The 18,221-nt window shown below is 49.4% G+C and overlaps 1 protein-coding gene across 1 annotated transcript; it reads left to right on the top strand.

The window, feature by feature from the left end:
- Window positions 1-13,126: 13,126 nt before the first annotated feature.
- C2H1orf216 (chromosome 2 C1orf216 homolog) lies at window positions 13,127-16,771 on the top strand. The gene is made up of 2 exons (XM_043461933.1): window positions 13,127-13,546; window positions 15,746-16,771. The coding sequence occupies exon 2, from the start codon at window positions 15,751-15,753 to the stop codon at window positions 16,432-16,434; it is 684 nt and encodes a 227-aa protein (XP_043317868.1). The 5' UTR covers window positions 13,127-13,546; window positions 15,746-15,750; the 3' UTR covers window positions 16,435-16,771.
- The last annotated feature ends 1,450 nt before the right edge of the window (window positions 16,772-18,221 follow it).

Below are 18,221 nucleotides of genomic sequence, written 5' to 3' on the forward strand. Positions count from 1 at the left end.
TTCACTAGCTTGGGAATCACATACTGGAGAGATGGGAGCCTGTGAGTCTGGGAGATCGGGGTCCTCAGTGTCTTACTTCGTGTTCCGTACACTGGGGTAGGAACACATGGTACTTGATTTAAACAGGTTTCTAATATTAATTCAGTCCACAGCCGCACAAACCATACTTGAGTCTCTTCCATAAAGCATCAGGTTATACTCACCCGAGTGCAGTGGAGATAAGGTGCTCAGAATTTCTTGTGCAAATTCTCAGCTGCCTCTCTACAAACTTCACCCTGCTTTGAGACTCCCAAATGGCTCAGAGTGGGTGTCTCGGGGTTTTATCTCCCACAGGTCTGTCTAATAACTTTTGGGGCTTCCTCTCCTGAGGTTTGTACACTGAAAAACAGGGGAAAGTATTTGGGGGAGGAATATTGGGGAGAGAGGAATATTGTGATCTTGATGGCTCAGCTGGTAAATCCACCTACAATGCAGCAGACCTGGGTTCAATCCCTGAGTTGGGAAGATCCCCAGGAGAAAGGAACGGTTACCCACTCCAGTATTCTGGCCTGGAGAATTCCATGGACAGTATAGTCCATGGTGTCGCAAAGAGTTGGACACGACTGAGCGACTTTCACTTTATTGTGATACTCTGATTATAGCATTCCTGAGATGGACTACCTTTGTGTCCTGCTCACTGCCTGGCATGGGGCCTGGAACATGGTATTGCCTAATAAATGTTGAATGAGAAAGACTACCCCTTTCAGAGCCACCATTTATGTCTGTCAAATGAAAATAGTCATTCCTGCCTGTCTCAGAGTTGCTGTGAGGCATGTTGGAAGACGTATGTGGATGTATTATGTCCGGCGCTACTCTTCAAGCATATAGATTTGTCAATAGCACAAGTGCATCATGTTTTGTGGGCCACTCCTCAAAGGCCTGTGGTCTCATAAGCATCTCAAACTTAACATCTTTAAAAATGTGATCTTCCTTCTCTAAAAACCTGTTCTTCCTCTTGTGTTTTCCATCTCAGTAAAGGAGACCTCCACATACCCAGTCACTCAGGCTGGAAACCTGAAGGACATTCTCGATCCCTCCTTCCTTACTCCCATAATCAAACTACCTATAAGTCCTGTTATTTCTACTTTCACACTACATCTTGAATCACCTCTATAGCCAATGCCCTGATCCAAGATTTCATAATTTCTTACCAGCTGTTGGCAGCATCCTCCTGATCTCCCCACTCATATTTTTGCCTCCTTTCCATCCAATCTGCACAGTGGCCAAAGGGTAACATTTATATAATTAAATTAGAGGATGCCAGTCCCTCACTCAAAACCTTTCTGTGTCTTCCAATGCATTCAGAATTAAGTTCAAGCTCCCCATGGCCTACAAGACCCTCCATGACATAACTGTGCCTTCCACCCTCCAGTCACATTATACTCAGCTTCAGGGGCTTCCTAAGTATCCTTCCCTTTTCCTGGAATGATCTCTCCACTGTCTTTTTTTTTTTTTTTTTAACTTTTTATCTTGCATGGGGGCATAGCCAATGAACAATGTTGTGGTGATTTCGGGTGAACAGCAAACGGACTCAGGTGGCACTAGTGGTAAAGAACCCGCCTGCCAATGCAGGAGACATAAGAGACACTGGTTCGATCCCTGGGTCGGGAAGAAGGACATGGCAACCCACTCCAGTATTCTTGCCTGGAGAGTCCCTGTGGACAGAGAAACCTGGTGGCTACAGCCCATGGGGTCACAAAGAGCTGGACATGACTGAAGTGACTGAGATGCACGCATGCAAAGGGCCTCAGCCAAACATATACATGTATCCATTCTCCCCCAAACTCCCTTCCCATCCAGGCTGCCACATAACATTGAGCAGAAGTCCATGTGCTGTACAATAGGTCCTTGTTTCCACCCTCCTTCTTTGTCTACTGTTAGCTTAAATCTAACTTCTTCAGAGATGCTTCCATTACCACCTCTTTCTTAATTAGGTTGCCTCTGTTTCCTGTTTTCTTTTTTTTTTCTTTTGGGTCTTTTATCACAGTTTACCACTTTAATGCATGTTTAGGTCAGCTTTCCCCATTAGACTAAATTCTATGAAAACAGAGAACATATCTATTTTGTTCTTAAAAATGTATGTTTCGGGTAGCACCATGCCTAGCACATAGCATTATTAACAAAATTGTATTGAGCAATCAATGATCTGAAGGCTGGAAGAGCTCATGGTGAAGAGCCAGGAGCTGAATGGTTCACAAGGATGCTTTCTAATGGGGGATGGACTAGATAGAGGTGGTTGCTGTGTGAGATCTTTTGTGTGTGTGTGTGTGTGTGTGTGTGTGTGTGTGAGATCTTAAGCCCTTCCTCTGCAGCTTACACGGCATGACCCTGGAATAAGTCATTCTGAAATTTTCCTCAGCTGGAAAATGAAGCTAAAGTGAATTGGCTTGGTTTAGCTCCCAGGGTTATGGTTAGGATCATGCGTACGATTAATATGAGGTGAGTGAGCAGGTTTAAGAGGCTGTGCCCGTGCTGACTGACCCACTGCCAAGGGAGGGTGGGGCTCATCACGGTCTAGCTGAGTGGGAAGGAGAAGCCAGGTCCTGCCGAAGCTCCGTAGCTGCCAGCCCACAGGCCTGGCCCAGGCCCAGCGGTGCCTCGCTCTGCGCTGGGCCCCCTGAGAGGGTCAGGCGGGAGGTCTGCTTGTGGGCCTGGAGTCTCAGTGAGCTGGGGAAACAGCGGCAGCTCTGTGTACCGCCGGTGTCACCTCAGGGTCTACCTTTTGAGGCCCAGATGCCAGATCTCTGACCCTTGTGGATGTATCATCTTGGTCTGTACTACCCACGTCCTTCCCATCCCCTCATTCTCTCCGCTCTTCTCTCACCTGAAAGCTTTTTCATTTTCAGTTTATTGATCCAGTTCTTCCCTGGGGTGGGATACATAATGGGAAAAGGGGGTTTGAAGTAGCTTCAGCCTAAGGGTGATTGGAGGAAGCTGTGGGGCTGGACACTGGGGTTCCTTCCCTTCGCTTTAGAAGGAACCACGATCTGGTATTCTTGATGGCTGGTGGGGTAGCGGTGGGGGTGAGGAGGCAGCTCCCAGCTCCTGGCTGGAGAGTCACTGGGCCCCGTCCGAGGGGTGGAAGGTGCTGCAGCAGGACTGGGAGAGTCCTGTAGCTTTTTCAGTCCTCATCTCTTTTTTTCTCAGAGGCTGAAGGAAGGAAAAAAACTGACTGCCCACCCTTCTCTTTGTCTTGTCTAATTTAACTTATGTTATTTATCAAAAAGACAGGTTATTTGGGAAACCAGATGGACCCAGGCAAAAATCATCTGGGTTTTCCAAACATGAAAAATTAGGTTCTGGGGGCCCAGGAGGAAAGGCGTACGAGTGTGTGTGTGTGTGTTTGGGAGGGGGTGAGAAGTATTGAGAGCACTTTATGTTTCTGCAGTCAGACCCAGAAATTGCTCCATCACATCCAAGCTCTCCTCCTCCCTCTTTTTTCTTCAAGTTCTTTATGATTACAAACTAAATGAGAAAACTGAAATCTTGACGTTGGTGGCTGGGAGTGTGGAAAGGTTTAATTGGCCAAGGATGAGAACATGTCAGGGCTGTAGCAGAACAGCGGCTGACAGCTTTCTCTAGCTCTCCTGCCCTCGCCTCCTCCCACAGATACACTGGGTTAGCCAGAGTTTCAGGTACAGAGAAGTTTCTGGAGCAGAAATCTGGTCTATCTCTTGTCCTTTCAGTGTTAGCATCCCAAAACGATCATAGCAGGGATGGAAATTAGACATTAGGGGAAGAACTTACCCTTTCATAACTTTCTGATGATGATATGGCCAAAGAACATTGGAGGTGGGACTTCCCTGGTGGTCCAGCGGTTAAGACTCAGTGCTCCCAATTCAGGGGGCCTGGGTTCGATTCCTGGTCAGGGAACTAGATCCCACCTGTCCAAACTAAAAGTGTGCCACAACTAAGACCCAGTGCAGCCAAATAAATAAATATTTAAAAAAAAAAAAAAAAAAAGAATCCGCCTTGCAATGCAGGGGATGTGGGTTTCATCCCTGATCAGGGAACTAAGATCTCACACTCTGTGGAGCAGCTGAGGCCATGTGCCAAAACTAGAGAGTCCATGTGCTGCAGTGAAAGATCCTGCATGATGCAAAGAAGACCCTGCATGCCACAACTAAGACCCAACGCAGCCAAATAAATAAATATTTAAAAAAATAATAAAGGACATTGGGAGTTGAGGCTTGTCTGTCCATTAAATGTCCAGGGAGGGAACTAGTTCTGTAGATACAACTAGGAATTTTTGAAGCTTTTTTCTGTAACAAGCAGCAGTATAGGGCAGCATTATCAGGAGGGAGCTGAAGTAGGAGGCTCTGGAGGCATAACTCTAGGCTGCAGCAGAGGAAATGTTCTGTCTGAAAGCACAGAGTCCTCTCTCTGCATGCACACATGCACACACACAACAGAGCCAAGATCCTTTCTGGCCTGAAGAATCTTTGGCAACAGCAAGAGCACTTGTCCCATTGTGGGGGTCATTTTTCAAAGCGTCACTGGACTGTGAAAGCCACTTAATAACTTGATCTGTATAATCTGAGTTAATACTAACTCCGCAGTTGTGAGGATTAAAATTTGAGAAATTTGTAAAGCGTCTGCCTCCAAGCCCGGCCCCTAGGAAACCTCAATGAATGCTTGTTGAATGAATGAACCCATGAAGCAGGGCATTAAGGCTCCCTTGACCATTTCCAAAGGTCGGTATGTAAGAGCTTGAATAACAGGCTTGGGGGCTGTCCTGTGGAGCCTGGAGCCTGAGGCATGACCTAACCCTGCCATTCATTCAACACGTGTTTATTGAGTTTCTGTAGTGTGTGGGGTAGACCCCGTGATGTACCATCCCAATCCCTTTAGTGAAGGCCTTGCTGGCCTGGCTGCAGACAGCCTTTAGTCAGGAGAATGCCTCAGTTTCAGAGGACACCTCACCCAACACCCACATCCCTTCCCTGCACAGCCCACATCCTGCGATGACAGAAGTGTAAAGCCCTGGCCGTGTTGGCTCATTTCAGGACAATTCTAAAGGGCCCATTCTTGCTTCAGAGCTCCCTGAGGGGTTGACTGAGCCTCCATCATGGACCTGTGTGGTAGCTCAGCTGCTGGCCCCTCCCTTCCACAGACGTTGATCCCAAGGGCACTTCTTAGTAACTATCTGCATCCTAAACTGTCTGAGTCTGTCTCCTGAGGAATCCAGCCTATGACTGTGCTAGTCCTGTGGCCAAGGCTTTAGGACAAGAAGGGACAGAGACTCCTTTGCAGTTTCCAGCATCCGTTCCCAGCGTTGGAGGTGTCCCTGCAGCCTTTTTATGAATATGTCCACCAGAGGGCAACATCAGCATAGCAACCTGTCCTGAGGCTCAGGGACCTGGGCTTGGGGGTCTTCCCCCCACCCCCCTCCAACTACACCCCCTCCCCGCCCCATTCAGTATAAGGCAGGATGACCTCCCTCCATACGCCCACCCGCCTAAGGGAAGACAACTTTGGGAAACTGTCTAAGCCTTACTTGTCAGTCTCAGCACGAGCCCCTCCCACCCCAGCGCCAAGGCAAATTTGTCTTCACAGTGTGGACCCCTTCCCCCGCGGCTGGCATCCTCCTTGTCGAGGATCTCCCACCTCTCCACACTCACCATCCACAATAGATTTGTTTTCTGTGTGACAAAGTAATTATGAGCTTGGGGCCAGGGGGCCCAGGGGCCAGTCTGAAGATGGTCACTTCAATCTGGTTCTCCCTGTTCTGCTAGCATTATTGATTTTTTTTTCTGTTATTTATTATGATGATTTTTCTGTGTGACCTGGCTCTGGTGACATGAGCTATGGAGGTGAGAGGGCAAAAGCAAATTTATTCTTGTCACAATTTAGCTTCTTGAAACCACCCACTTGACATTTTTTTTTTAATCCGCTAGTTTTAGCATCTTTGCTTACCTGCCTTCATTCAGTTCCCTATTCCCCAAAGTTCTTCCAAAGGTTCTTTCAGGAATTGGAGCCAGATGTGGCTAGCGGGTGCCATTATATATCAGCAAGCTTTTATTGCCTTCCCATAATTGGGCAGTTATTTTCCAGGCTGAGCTCCCCAACTTCCTGCTTCTTTCTCAGCCCTTCCCCTGGGGCAGTTCTGAGACAGGCCAAGCTATGTTTTTTTTTTTTTTCTTGCAAGAGATTTTTCTGGCTGTGAAATGGGTATGAGGAAAAGCTGACAAGGAAGCCATCAGAGAGTGAGATTGAGTGGAAGCTATTCCAAAAACACGTCAGCCTGACCTTCAGGCTGCTACCGGCCCCTTCAGGCTACTTCCAGACTTTAGACTACAAGTGGGAGGGGGCAGAGTGATTGCCTGGCTGCAGAGGGAGTCAGCTGAGGCCAAGGGCGATTTGTGGGGCCACGTTTTCCCCAGCCTGTTTTCTCTGTGTGTGCCAGGAGAATGAATAAATCATTGTTCAGGGGTGGGATGCAGCTGCCGGGCTCCTCCCCTCGGCACATGCCCGGACTCCAGCCTCTCTATTGAGGACTGCTGGAGCAGAGCGCTTTATACACCCAGCTCCCCAAATCCTATTGAGGCCTCCCCCTTTGCACGAGCCACCGGCTCCAGGCCCATTCAGCCTGGCCCTTTGTGCTGGAGGTTAAGTGGTTACATGTGGGGGACACCCAGAAAGGACCTGTCAGGCCCTGAAAGGCTGTGCTGATACTGTGCCCTCCTACTGATGAATGGGTGGGTGGAGGAGAGGTGGGCAGCCAGAGGCTGGGGTGGGGGCAAGGGCTGGGGATTATGGAGGCAGCTGCTAGGAAGGAGGTGGAACAGACACTCCCTTCTCTCATTCCCCCTTCAGATCAGCTTCTCTCCCTCACTCTCTCTGCTGTGTGCTCTGGGACCTTGGGTTTGGCCTCTCTGGGCTCCTGGTGGAAGAGAGGCCACTTACCACTTGGGTGGATAGCGGAGAAAGCATCTGTACTACCTTTCCTGCTTCCAGCACCTCCAAAACACCCCTAAGTTTCTCCTTTTTCCCTTCAGGGTCAGAAGAGAGGATGTGGGTGGTGGGGGTGGTCGACAAATCCATCTGCTAGGTTCCTGTGGAGCACTGGATTTGGAACTGCCCCACTGAGATCAACTCTGAATATTCACTGGAAGGACTGATGCTGAAGCTGAAGCTCCAGTATTTTGGTCATCTAAGGTGAACAGACGACTCGCTGGGAAAGATCAATCGAGGGCAGAAGAAGAGGGCTTCAGAGGATGAGATAGCTGGATGGCATTACCAATGCAATGAACATGAACTTGGGCAAATTCTGGGAGACACTAGGGGATAGGGAAGCCTGGTGTGCTGCAGTCCATGGGGTTGTAAAGGGTCGGATACAACTGGGCGACTGAACACCACCACCACCACCGAGCTTTAAAAGCTTCCTGGGAGGCCTCCCAGGAGCTGTGCAGGGGGGAGCGTTCAGGGTAGGAGAGATCTCGAACTGGGTATATGACAAAGATTTTGTTGGAAAAGGATGATTCTAAGACTTAAAAAAAAAAAAGCCTCAAAACTTCATATTTGATGTACTACCTCCTCATTTTACATCTGCGAAAACAGCCATGTGGGGCTGGAGGCTGGACTTGTCTTATGCTGTATGCTTAGTTGTGCAGTCGTGTCTGGCTCTTTGAGACCCCGTGGACCTACGGACCTCCTCTGTCCATGGGATTCTCCAAGCAACAATACTGGAGTGGGTTGCCATTTCCTCCTTCAGGGGATCTTCCCAACCCAGGATCAAACTCATGTCTCCTGTGTCTTCTTTACCAACTGAGGCACCAGGGGAGTCCCTGGACATGTCTTACCTAAGGTGATCACAAAGTAGTTTTTGGCTAGACTAGAATGGCACTATGCCTTTAAGAGGTGGTGGAGAAATAAATGAATAGAACAACTAGGTCACCAGCTTCCTAGGCCTTCCTTTCCTGAGATGAGCTAAGTCTGAGGAACAGTTTTTCTTCCTGCCTTAAGGGCTCTTTGGTACTTCAAAGGTCCTGCAGGGCTGTGCCTGGCCTTAGGAGACCAAGTAACAATGTTCATAATCTTAATGTTATTTAACAATGTTCAAGGCATCTTATCTTTATTTAACCTCAAAAGGTTAAAAGGCTTTGATTTGCCCAAGTTCCCAGAGTCATGTGGGAAGTTAACAGAGAATAGGAGCTCAGGAAAAAGAAGAAAACAGGTCGCAGTGTATTGGGTTGGCCAAAAAGTTCACTCAGGCTTTTCCACACAGTGTAATGGAAAACCCTGAACGGACTCTGTGGCCAGCGCAATAGCTTGTTCCCCAAGATTAGATGCCAGTGCTTAGTTTTGATGTGGAATCTTTGGGAGCTTCCTCATCCACCTTCCTGCCATCCACAATATGAAGCCCAAGGTCCCTGGAATGGTGGTCAAGGCCTTTCACAACTGGGCCAGATTTATCCTTCAGCCTCTTCTGCCATCTCCATTTACCCCTCAAGCTCCAGCCACACTGACCTCCTCTGTGTTATCTGAACACACACTCTGCATACGGTTTCCTCTGCCTTCGCTTGCTTGCTCTTGGTGAGCTTCTATTCATCCTTCAAGGCCTTCAAATATTACCCCTGTGAAGCCTTTCCTCACCCTCTTTTGGGCTCATTAATTTTGCCTTCCAGCTCTGTTGCAGGATCTGTCCCATTGTATAGCCCACTCTTCTCTGACTATTTCCCTTTCTAAACACAGAGCTGTCGGAGGCCACCACCAATCCTGATTCTGCGCTGATTCATTCCCTGGCACAAAGCAGGTAACTGGGTGCTGAATGTGAATGAATGGATGGGAAGGGGCAAGGTGCTTGAGACCGAAACACGTTGATCCTACCCATCTCTTTCTTCCAGGAGTACTGTCACTGAGAAATTATCCACCTATTGAGGAACTCATGTCGATTCTATTACCTGAAGTAGAAATTTCTCTCATGTTCCCTTGTCTCCTTGTCTGACATCCCCGGCCCCTAGGGCCTGGATCTGGTTACTCCTTGCTAGCCAATCTTAGCTCTGGCATCTGTCTGCTTACCAAGAGATCAGTTCACTGCCACTGCTGGATCTTCATGATGGGCTGGCCTGCTACAGGGCCCTGTTCTGGCTGGTACTGTCCTTCTCGGGTGATCTCTGTGTCCCTGCCAGTTAAGTCCCTGCCACCTCTGTGGCTGGGTGGACACAGCCACAGACACCCGTTCACCTGGGGAGACTGATCCCCTGGCAGCCTGACTAAGGAAGCCTCTGGTGACTGCAGAACAGACAGCTGGTGGTGGTAGTTTAGACGCTCAGTCATGTCCGACTCTCGGCAGCCTCATGGACTGTAGCCCATCAGGCTCCTCTGTCCATGGGATTTCCCAGGCAAGTATACTGGAGTGGGTTGCCATTTCCTTCTCCAGGGCATCTTCCCCACCCAGGGATTGAACCCACATCTCCTGCATTTCAGGCGGATTCTTTACTGCTAATCCACCAGGGAAGCCCATAACAGACATCTACGTGTCTGCTTTTCTGTAGTCATGGACTCCCCTTCCCTCCCAGAGGGGTTTTTGTCGTCTAGGCTTCCAGCTGCCTGAAAATCCTGGAGTTGCCAGGACCACTGTCAGACAAGCACTTACTTTGTTAATCACACAGTGTCAGAGTATCCCACCCAACTTGATCCTTGGCTAAGGAAAGAGATGCCCTTGGAATTCACTTGTCAGGTATTGTTATTTAGAAATAACCAGCTTTATAGAACAATGGAGTGACCAACTGATGACTCAGCCGTGTCAGGTTATTGCACACCGAGTAAAATATAGGCTTTAAATAAACAATCGGTATATAATTATTTTTTATTTTTTTGTAGCCAGAATACATAGGAAGAGGTAGAGGTAGGTGTGGCATGTTACAGGATTGTACCTAATGACTTTCTCAGAGTCTGTCTCCTGTTTCTGACATTCTACATTCTGCAGTTCGGGAGGTTTTAGCATCTAGGGAGGAATGTTTCTAACCAGGGAATGCAAAGATGATTCCACTACATTTTGGGCTCCTCATAATACTAGAGGAATAGGAAAAAGGAGGTCACACTGTAGGCTGGATTGATAATGACTATTAAGGGGAAATAGAGTTGCTACTACTTAATGAGGGCTGAGAGGTACCTGAGTGGGACCCAGGGGACCACTCTGTACTCTTGTATTAATCAAGATTCTTTCAACTGCCAGTCAGAGAAACTCCCTTCGAGTCAGGCTTGGAAAAATAAGGCCTCAGGAAACAAGGGCAGGACTATTACCAGGACTTCTGTCCTTCTGTGTCTGGGTGCAGACTACTTTCTCCTACAAATAGGCTGACTTCTATTTGGCAAGGAAGGTGACTGCTGTGGCCCTAGGCTCACATCTTCCTTGCTTTGCCTTCCTTTAATTTTATTTCAGAAAGTCCCAGAGAAGGCCTCCGACTCACCCAGAGTGGGAGTCGTAATCCTAGGCGCCTCAAACTTCCATGAGATCCACCCAGTTAGAGCTGGGAGAGACCAGGCCCAAAGGAGAGGCAGGAGGAACTTTTCAGGAATCACCAAACAAATAATTAGACAAGGCTGTGACTGTATGACACGGAAGACCTGCATCACTGCAGACCACCAAAGCTCAGACACTTTACAAGTGAGGATTTGGGTCACATCAGAAGGAAGAAAACTCCAGTTGAAGGTAAGGGGAACTTGCAGTAGATAAGGGAAAAAGGGGGCTAGTTAGGCCTCAGTACCCGATGTGGAAATGGAACTGAGGTCTCTGCATGTATATTTTTAGCTGGAGGGGTGTCCAAAGCTTGAGTTACTTCTGCCTTGTCCTTTTTATTTCCTCTTCCCTCTTAAAATAAGAATTTTCATAATTATATTTTTTTCTTTTCTATTTCCCTTATTTTGTATATAGGATTTGTTGGTGTGATTTAATTTGCCATTTACTCTCTAGGTTGTGCTAGTCACTCAATGTGTCTGACTCTTTGCCACCCTGTGGACTATATAGCCTGCCAGGCGCCTCTGTCTGTGGAATTCTCCAGGCAGAATACTGGAGTGGGTTGCTATTTTCTTCTCCAGAGGATCTTCCTGACCCAGGGACTCAACCCAGGTCTCCTGTATAACAGGCAGACTCTTTACCATCTGAGCCGCCAGAGAACTCTCTAGGTTGCAGAATGGTAAATTGGAATTAAGTTGGAAATGGAAGAGGATGGCTTATCATGGAGATTAGGAAGCAAATTCTTCCTCCTAAAGAAAAAAAAGCAAAAGAAAGGGAAGAGGGAAAGACAAGGGTACTTTTTTGGCCTCCAGGCACAGCTTGTGGGATTTTAGTTCTCCACCCAGGGATGGAATCGGAACCCTTGGCAGTGAAAGCACAGATCCGAACCACTGGTTGTTGTTCGGTCACCCAGTTGTGTCTGACTTTTTTTGACCCCATGGACTGCAGCATGCCAGGCCTCCCTGTCCCTCACCATCTCCTGAAATTTGCCCAAGTTTATCCCAATTCATCGGTGATGCCATCCAGCCATCTCATCCTCTGACACCCTCTTCCCCTTCTGCCCTCAATCTTTCCCAGTATCAGGGACTTTTCCAATGTGTCAGCTGTTCACATCAGATGACCAAAATACTGGAGCTTGAGCTTCAGCATCTGTCCTTCCAATGAGTATTCAGGGTTGATTGCCCTTAAGATTGACTGGTTTGATCTCCTTGCTCTACAGGGACTTTCAAGAGTTTTTTCCAGCACCACAGTTCGAAGGCATCAATTCTTTGGAGCTCTGCCTTCTTTATGGTCCAGCTCTCAGAACCATACAAGACCACTGGGAAGACCACAGCCTTGACTATTTGAACCTTTGTGGGCAGAGTAATGTCTCTGCTTTTCAACACACTGTCTAGGTTTGTCATAGCTTTCCTGCTAAGAAGCAATTGTCTTCTGATTTCATGGCTGCAGTCACCATCCGCAGTGACTTTAGAGCCCAAGAAGAGGAAATCTGTCACTACTTCCACCTTTTCCCTTTCTATCTGTCATGAAGTAATGGGGCTGGATGCCATGATCTTAGTTTTTTAATATTTAGTTTTAAGCCGGTTCTTTCACTCTCCTCCTTTCCCTTCATCCAGAGGCTCCTCAGTTCCTCCTCGCTTTTTGCCATTAGAGTGGTATCATCCGTATATCTAAGGTTGTTGATGTTTCTCCTGCCTATCTTGATTTCAGCTTGTAACTTATCCAGCCCCGCATTTCTCATGATGTGCTCAGCGTATAAATTAAACAGAGTGACGGCAGACAGCCTTGCTGTACTACTACTTCTTGCTCCATCTTGAGCCAATCAGTTGTTCCATACAAGGTTCTAACTGCCGCTTCTTGGCCCACACACAGGTTTCTCGGGAGACAGCTAAGATGGTCTGGTGTTCCCATCTCTTTAAGAGCTTTCCACAGTTTGTTATAATCCCCACACTCAAAGGCTTTAACATAGTCAATGAAACAGGTAGATGTTTTTCTGAAATTCCTTTGCTTTCTCTATGATCCAGTGAATGCTGGCTATTTGATTTCTGGTTCCTCTGCCTTCCCAGGGTATTTTTAAACGTATTATGATTGGTGTATATTTAATTGGTGGCATGGAGGGAGGAGCATGAGAAAGGTATAGCAAATTGCTGGGTTTACTCAGTAAAGCTGTGGGTATGGAAGGGACCTCCTGGAAGCTCACTCGCCCTAAAGGCTAAATTTGTCACAGACGTCTTTCTGGGGCTGCCTCTCCCTAAGGGAGGTTTTATCATTAGAGTCAGCAATTACTCTGTTCATTAAGTGACTTTAATGAAATAAGCACAAAACGAACATATAACTTCAAATTGTGAAAGAAAAAAAAAAAGCCTTGGGATAATATAATAAGGGAACTATCCGGCCTAGGAGGTCAGAGAAGGTTTACCTGAGAAGGGATCTGAGATATGAGAGGAGAGAGAATTTTAGGCAGAGGGAACAGTCTGAAAGGAGAACAGGGAACAGGCAGAAAGGAGCGCGAGGCTTCTCAGTTGCAGAGCCCAAGAGCAAAGGCTGAAGCTGGAGCGAGAGAGCAGGATGCTGAGCCCCGCGGCAGCTGCCTTAAGGATTTAAGCGGCAATGCGGAAGCCCCTGATGGCTTTCAGGCTGGAGGGTGGTGGTGTCACGATCAGATTTTCATTCTGAAAGTGTCACTGTGAGGCAAACCGATCGGTGAGAACCAGTGAATGCAGTTAAGAAATTAAATAGGACCTGCAAGGTTGGGTCCAGGCTGCCGGAGGCGGGGGAGGAGGTTCCGGCGCTCGGACCCGCGAGCGGCTCCGCAGAAAACCGAACCGGCCCACGTGGGCCAGGCCGCCCCGCCCCGCCGTGCTGACGCCGCCCGACTCCGCAGTCCGGGCCTGGGCTGGGCGCAGCGCCCGGGAACCCGCACTCCACGCCCCGACCCGCGGGGACGCCCAGGCCGAGGGACCACCTCCCCAGCCCGGAGGGAGCAGTTCCCGCCGCGGGGACCTCGCCACCGGAGCCAGCCGGGCGGGGCGGCGCCTCCAGGCCGTGAGTCGGGGCCGGAGCGGGAGGGTTTGGACCCCAGCCGCAAGGGGCGGGGGTCCTTGCCTCTGTCCAGCTGCCTTTTGCTGGCGGGGCTCGGGTGGGGGTGGGATTAGGGAATGATGGTCTGGATCCTCTGTCTCCTGGGGACGGTCTCCCTCTCCCGTAAGTCTAGGCAGGAAGGGAAGCCGCCTCCGCTCATCCTTACCACCCCCCCACCCACTCCCCACCTCCACCATCCCCGCCCCACCCCACCAACCCCCGACAAACTGCGGATTAGCTTGGAAAGAAGCCTGATGCCAGGAGGTCTCGGTTCCCATTTTACCTTCCCTGAGGCCCCCTTGATCTTTCCATCACTGCCGCCTGTTTGCAGCTTGCTTCACGGCCCCGCCCAAATTTAGAAAAAAAGAAAACATTTGGGCGGGGACGATCTCCAGGCACCTTGCTTAGCGGGATGGAGTCTGTAGGTTACCAAGGGACTGTCCCTACACTGTGGCCCCCAGGACTTCTTCCCAGTACTGTCCTGGATGTGGGAGGGTCCCTGCCACATTCACTGACACTCCACCTTCCTCTTACTGATTCCGTTTTTCTAATCCTAGTAATTTATGGTCAGTAGAAACTTCTTGTCAATTTAAATCCAGATTTGGGGAGAAGTCGGTTATTGGAAGGAAAGAATAATGTGGTGTGTCCTCTCTCCAGGGCCTCAGGATGGAGCTAGATAGAGGCAAGGACTCAGGATAGTAATAAACATGGAAGGAAGGGGTGAGGTCAGAAGAGAGGCTTGTCAGTGGGAGAAGGGCTTCCTCACTGGGCAGGGGAAGGAACCCAACTCAGCTCTTCCAGCCCTGAGCAGTCGGCAGCCCAGATCCAACTGCCCTGCTCACTCACTTGGCAAGGATGCACAGGTTCTGTGCTGGCTCCTGAACATGGTGGAGGTTACAGAGAGGAATTCTATGTCCAGTAGGGGGGCCAGTAGGCTGCTATTACAAGATAGAGGAAATAAAAACAAGTTGAATAGACATTTACTGACCATCAGCTACGTGCTGGGGACAGGAAACAAACAGGCATAAGACAGCATGTATCCAAGCAGTGAGGGTCCAGAGGAAGGCACTGTTAACTGTGTGTGTTTGTACATAGGGGCCATGGGGAGAACGCCAGGATGGCTTCAGGGAGGTGGGGATATTAGAGCTGAGTCTTAGCATACAAAGACTTCCCTTGTGGCTCAGCTGGGAAAGAATCCGCCTACAGTGCAGGAGACCTGGGTTCGATCCTTGGGTTGGGAAGATCCCCTGGAGAAGGTAAATTCTGCCCACTCCAGTATTCTGGCTTGGAGAATTCCATGGACTTTATAGTCCATGGGGTCTCGAAGTGTCGGACATGACTGAGCGGCTTTCACTTCACTTAGTATACAGAAAGGAATATGCCAATGGAGAGGCAAAGAGCTGGGATGGAAGGGGAGAGGAAGGATATATTGGGCCAAGGGGATTGTGGGAGGAGAGTAATGGTGTGTTCTGAGATCTCTGAGCAGTTTGGGATGGTGGGAGGGGCTGAGTGGTAAGAGGCAGGTCTGAGGCAGTGAGCAGGGGCCAGAAGAAACACAGCCTCTTAGGCCAGGAAGAGGTTCAGCAGGAGGTTAGGGCGGGAGCCATGACAAATTTACATTTTTAACTAGAGGCAGAGAGGTCAGTGAAAAAGTCGTAGCAGTCAGTAATCCAGGTTAGAAATGGCCCAAACCAAGAGAAAGGGGAGATGTATGTACATGCGCATGCATGCGTATGTGCCCGCAGTTTCCGGTCGGCGTGACTGGCTGGAGAGTGGGCCTGCTTTGCTGAGGACACTGAATAGGGAGAGCAGGGCGGGCTGTGTAGAATCTGAGGAGCCCATGGTTGGTTGCAGAATTCAGTAGCAGTTGGCTCTGACTCTCTGACAGATCCGAGAGTCACCAGCACACAGTAGTTCTTGAACCTCCGGCAGAAGATGAGGTCGTCTGGGGAGAAGTGTCTATGAGGAGAGGATGGCTTGCCTCAGGGCTGAGGGAGAGCCTGTGAGGAGACTGAGAATCGGCGGTCAGGGAGGGAAGACAACCCCAGGGAGGCGTTAACAGAGTCAAGGCAAAGGAGCAGCCTTGTGTCTGTTGCTCGGGTCTCGACTTCAGGCACCCCACCTTCACCTGCTCCGACTCATTCTTTTGCTTCCCCTCCACAGACCAGATGTTCGCCATCCAGCCAGGGGCAGCTGAGGGGGGTCAGTTCCTGGGGGGCCCACCTCCTGGAGTATGCCCACCCGAACTCCAACCAGACAGCAACTCCAACTTCATGACGAGTGCCAAGGATGCCAATGAGAATTGGCACGGGATGCCAGGCCAAGTGGAGCCCGTACTAATGAGGAGCTCCTCCGACTTGCCCTCTGACAACCAGGACTTCCAGGCTCCTGGACTCCCTGAGGGGGAGGTCCGCAGCCCGCCAGAGGGGGCAGAGATTCCTGGAGCCGGGCCTGAGAAGACGGCTGGTGTCAGCACAGCCTGCTCCCCGCTGGAGGACAACGGCTATGCCAGCAGCTCCCTGAGCGTTGACAGCCCCAGCTGCAGCCCTGAGTCTGCCTGTGGGACCCCTCCTGGCCCTCCAGACCACCTTCCGCCCTCAGTGGCCCAGGCCGTGCAGCAGCTGCAGGCTCAAGAGCGCTACAAAGAGCAGGAGAAGGAGAAGCACCACGTGCACTTGGTGATGTACCGTCGCCTGGCCCTGCTCCAGTGGATCCGGGGCCTGCAGCACCAGTTGGTTGACCAGCAGGCCCGTCTGCAGGAGAGCTTTGACACCATTTTAGACAATCGGAAGGAGCTTATCCGCTATCTCCAACAGAGGGCAGTACCATCCAGGCCCCAGGACCAAGACTAAGGGTGTCTCTGTACAGGGGTGCAAGGGTTTATGTATATATTTGCAGACATGTGTGTGGTTATGCACAAGCAAGTACAGATCATTTGCTGGTACAAGTGCAGGGAAGCATAAGTGAGTATGTCAGTGCTAACACTATAGGCAGATGTGCACAGGCCATGTGTGAATCTGCACCTGTGCATCAGTATGTGTGCTGTGTGGACACACAAGCCTATGTGTGAGTATGTACATATGTGTATGTATAGTATGTATGTTGTTGTTATTGTTTAGTTGCTAAGTCCTGTCCTACTTTTTTGTGACCCTGTGGACTGTAGCATACCAGGCTCCTGTGTCCATGGGATTTCCCAGGCAAGAATACTAGAGTGGGTTGCCATTTCCTTCTCCCAGGGATCTTCCTGACCCAGGGATCGAACCTATGTCTTCTGTATTGGCAGGTGGATTCTTTACCACCTGAGTTACCGGGGAAGCCCATAGTATATATGTAGAAGGAAGTAAATTTGTATGTGCATGCATGGATGGGTACCCCATGGTGTGTATCTATGTGCATGAGTGAAGATAGATATGCAAAAGATGTGTGTTTACATATGAGTGAGTTTGAATGTGCAGATTTCTGGTGGGTATTTGTGAATGAGCCCTCATGTGTGTATAGGCCTATGTGTAGGGGTACATGTGTGCAGGTGTGTGCATGGGATATGCATATTAGGAGCATGTATGTTCAATTGTACATGTAGGGCATCCATCCATACCTTATGTTACCTGTGGTCTACACTACCCTTTTGTCTCCACAGGGTCCCACTGCTCCCTGGAGACAGGGCTAGCCTGCTCTCATTTATCTGAAGGTTGTGGCTGATCGATCCATTCTCTTGGAATTTCTCAGGCTAACTCTTTCGATCCCTCACCTTCACTCCTCCAAGACCTTGCTCTGCTAAGGCTGTTGTTCCTGATGGATTTCCTGCTCTGGCCAACCATGGCTTTTTGGCTGCAATTTTTCCAGGGCAATTGGTGGAGAACTGCTTTCAGGGAAGAGAACTAGGATGGTGATTGACACCATGGCAGGCATAGGGGCGAGATCAGAGAAGAAGATAGAGGACTGTCCTGCTTGAACTCTGCCATTGGGCACATGTGAGATGGAGATGGAGGAGATGACAATGGTAGGACCCTGAGAAGACTGGGAGAATGGGAATTCTAAAACACCAGTTCCAAACAAATCACACCCCTCCACTGCAGAGGATCTGTTGCAAACCTTATTGGCTTAAACTTCTGATGTAAAGGAATCTGTGTTGATATAATGTCATATGTCAATTACACCTCAATAAAAAATAAAAAAAGAAAAGGAATGTGTGCTTTCTAAGCTTGCAAGGAATGGACAGGTATTCTAAGGCTGTTGGGGAAAACCTTACTTCATTCTCTGTGTTTCTACTTGCTGTGCCTTTCTGGCTTTTGCAACACTGGATGTCAAATTAATTTGGTCTATGTCCCTGAAATCAGACTGTCTGGGCCAGGAGAAGCCACAGTTCAGCCTTCCAGAGTGGGCAGTGGGCAGTGTCAGTCCAGCTCCTGGAAGCTCTTAGGATGCTGGGCCATACCCCCTTATGTTATTATATGGGGTTGATGGGCTCCCGCAGAGCCTCTGTGAGGTAGAGAGCGGGTAGGTTCTAGGGAGAACCAAGGACTAAGGTAGCTGAGCTCCCTGCTTTGCTTTTGTGAGCCAAGAGGATACAAGACCCTGATGGGTGAGCAGTGACCTGGAGGTCTCTGACATCGCCTCTGGCCTGTCTCCCTATCTGCCA

This window comes from Cervus canadensis, chromosome 2 (genome assembly GCF_019320065.1).
Source record: "Cervus canadensis isolate Bull #8, Minnesota chromosome 2, ASM1932006v1, whole genome shotgun sequence".
NCBI lineage: Eukaryota > Metazoa > Chordata > Mammalia > Artiodactyla > Cervidae > Cervus > Cervus canadensis.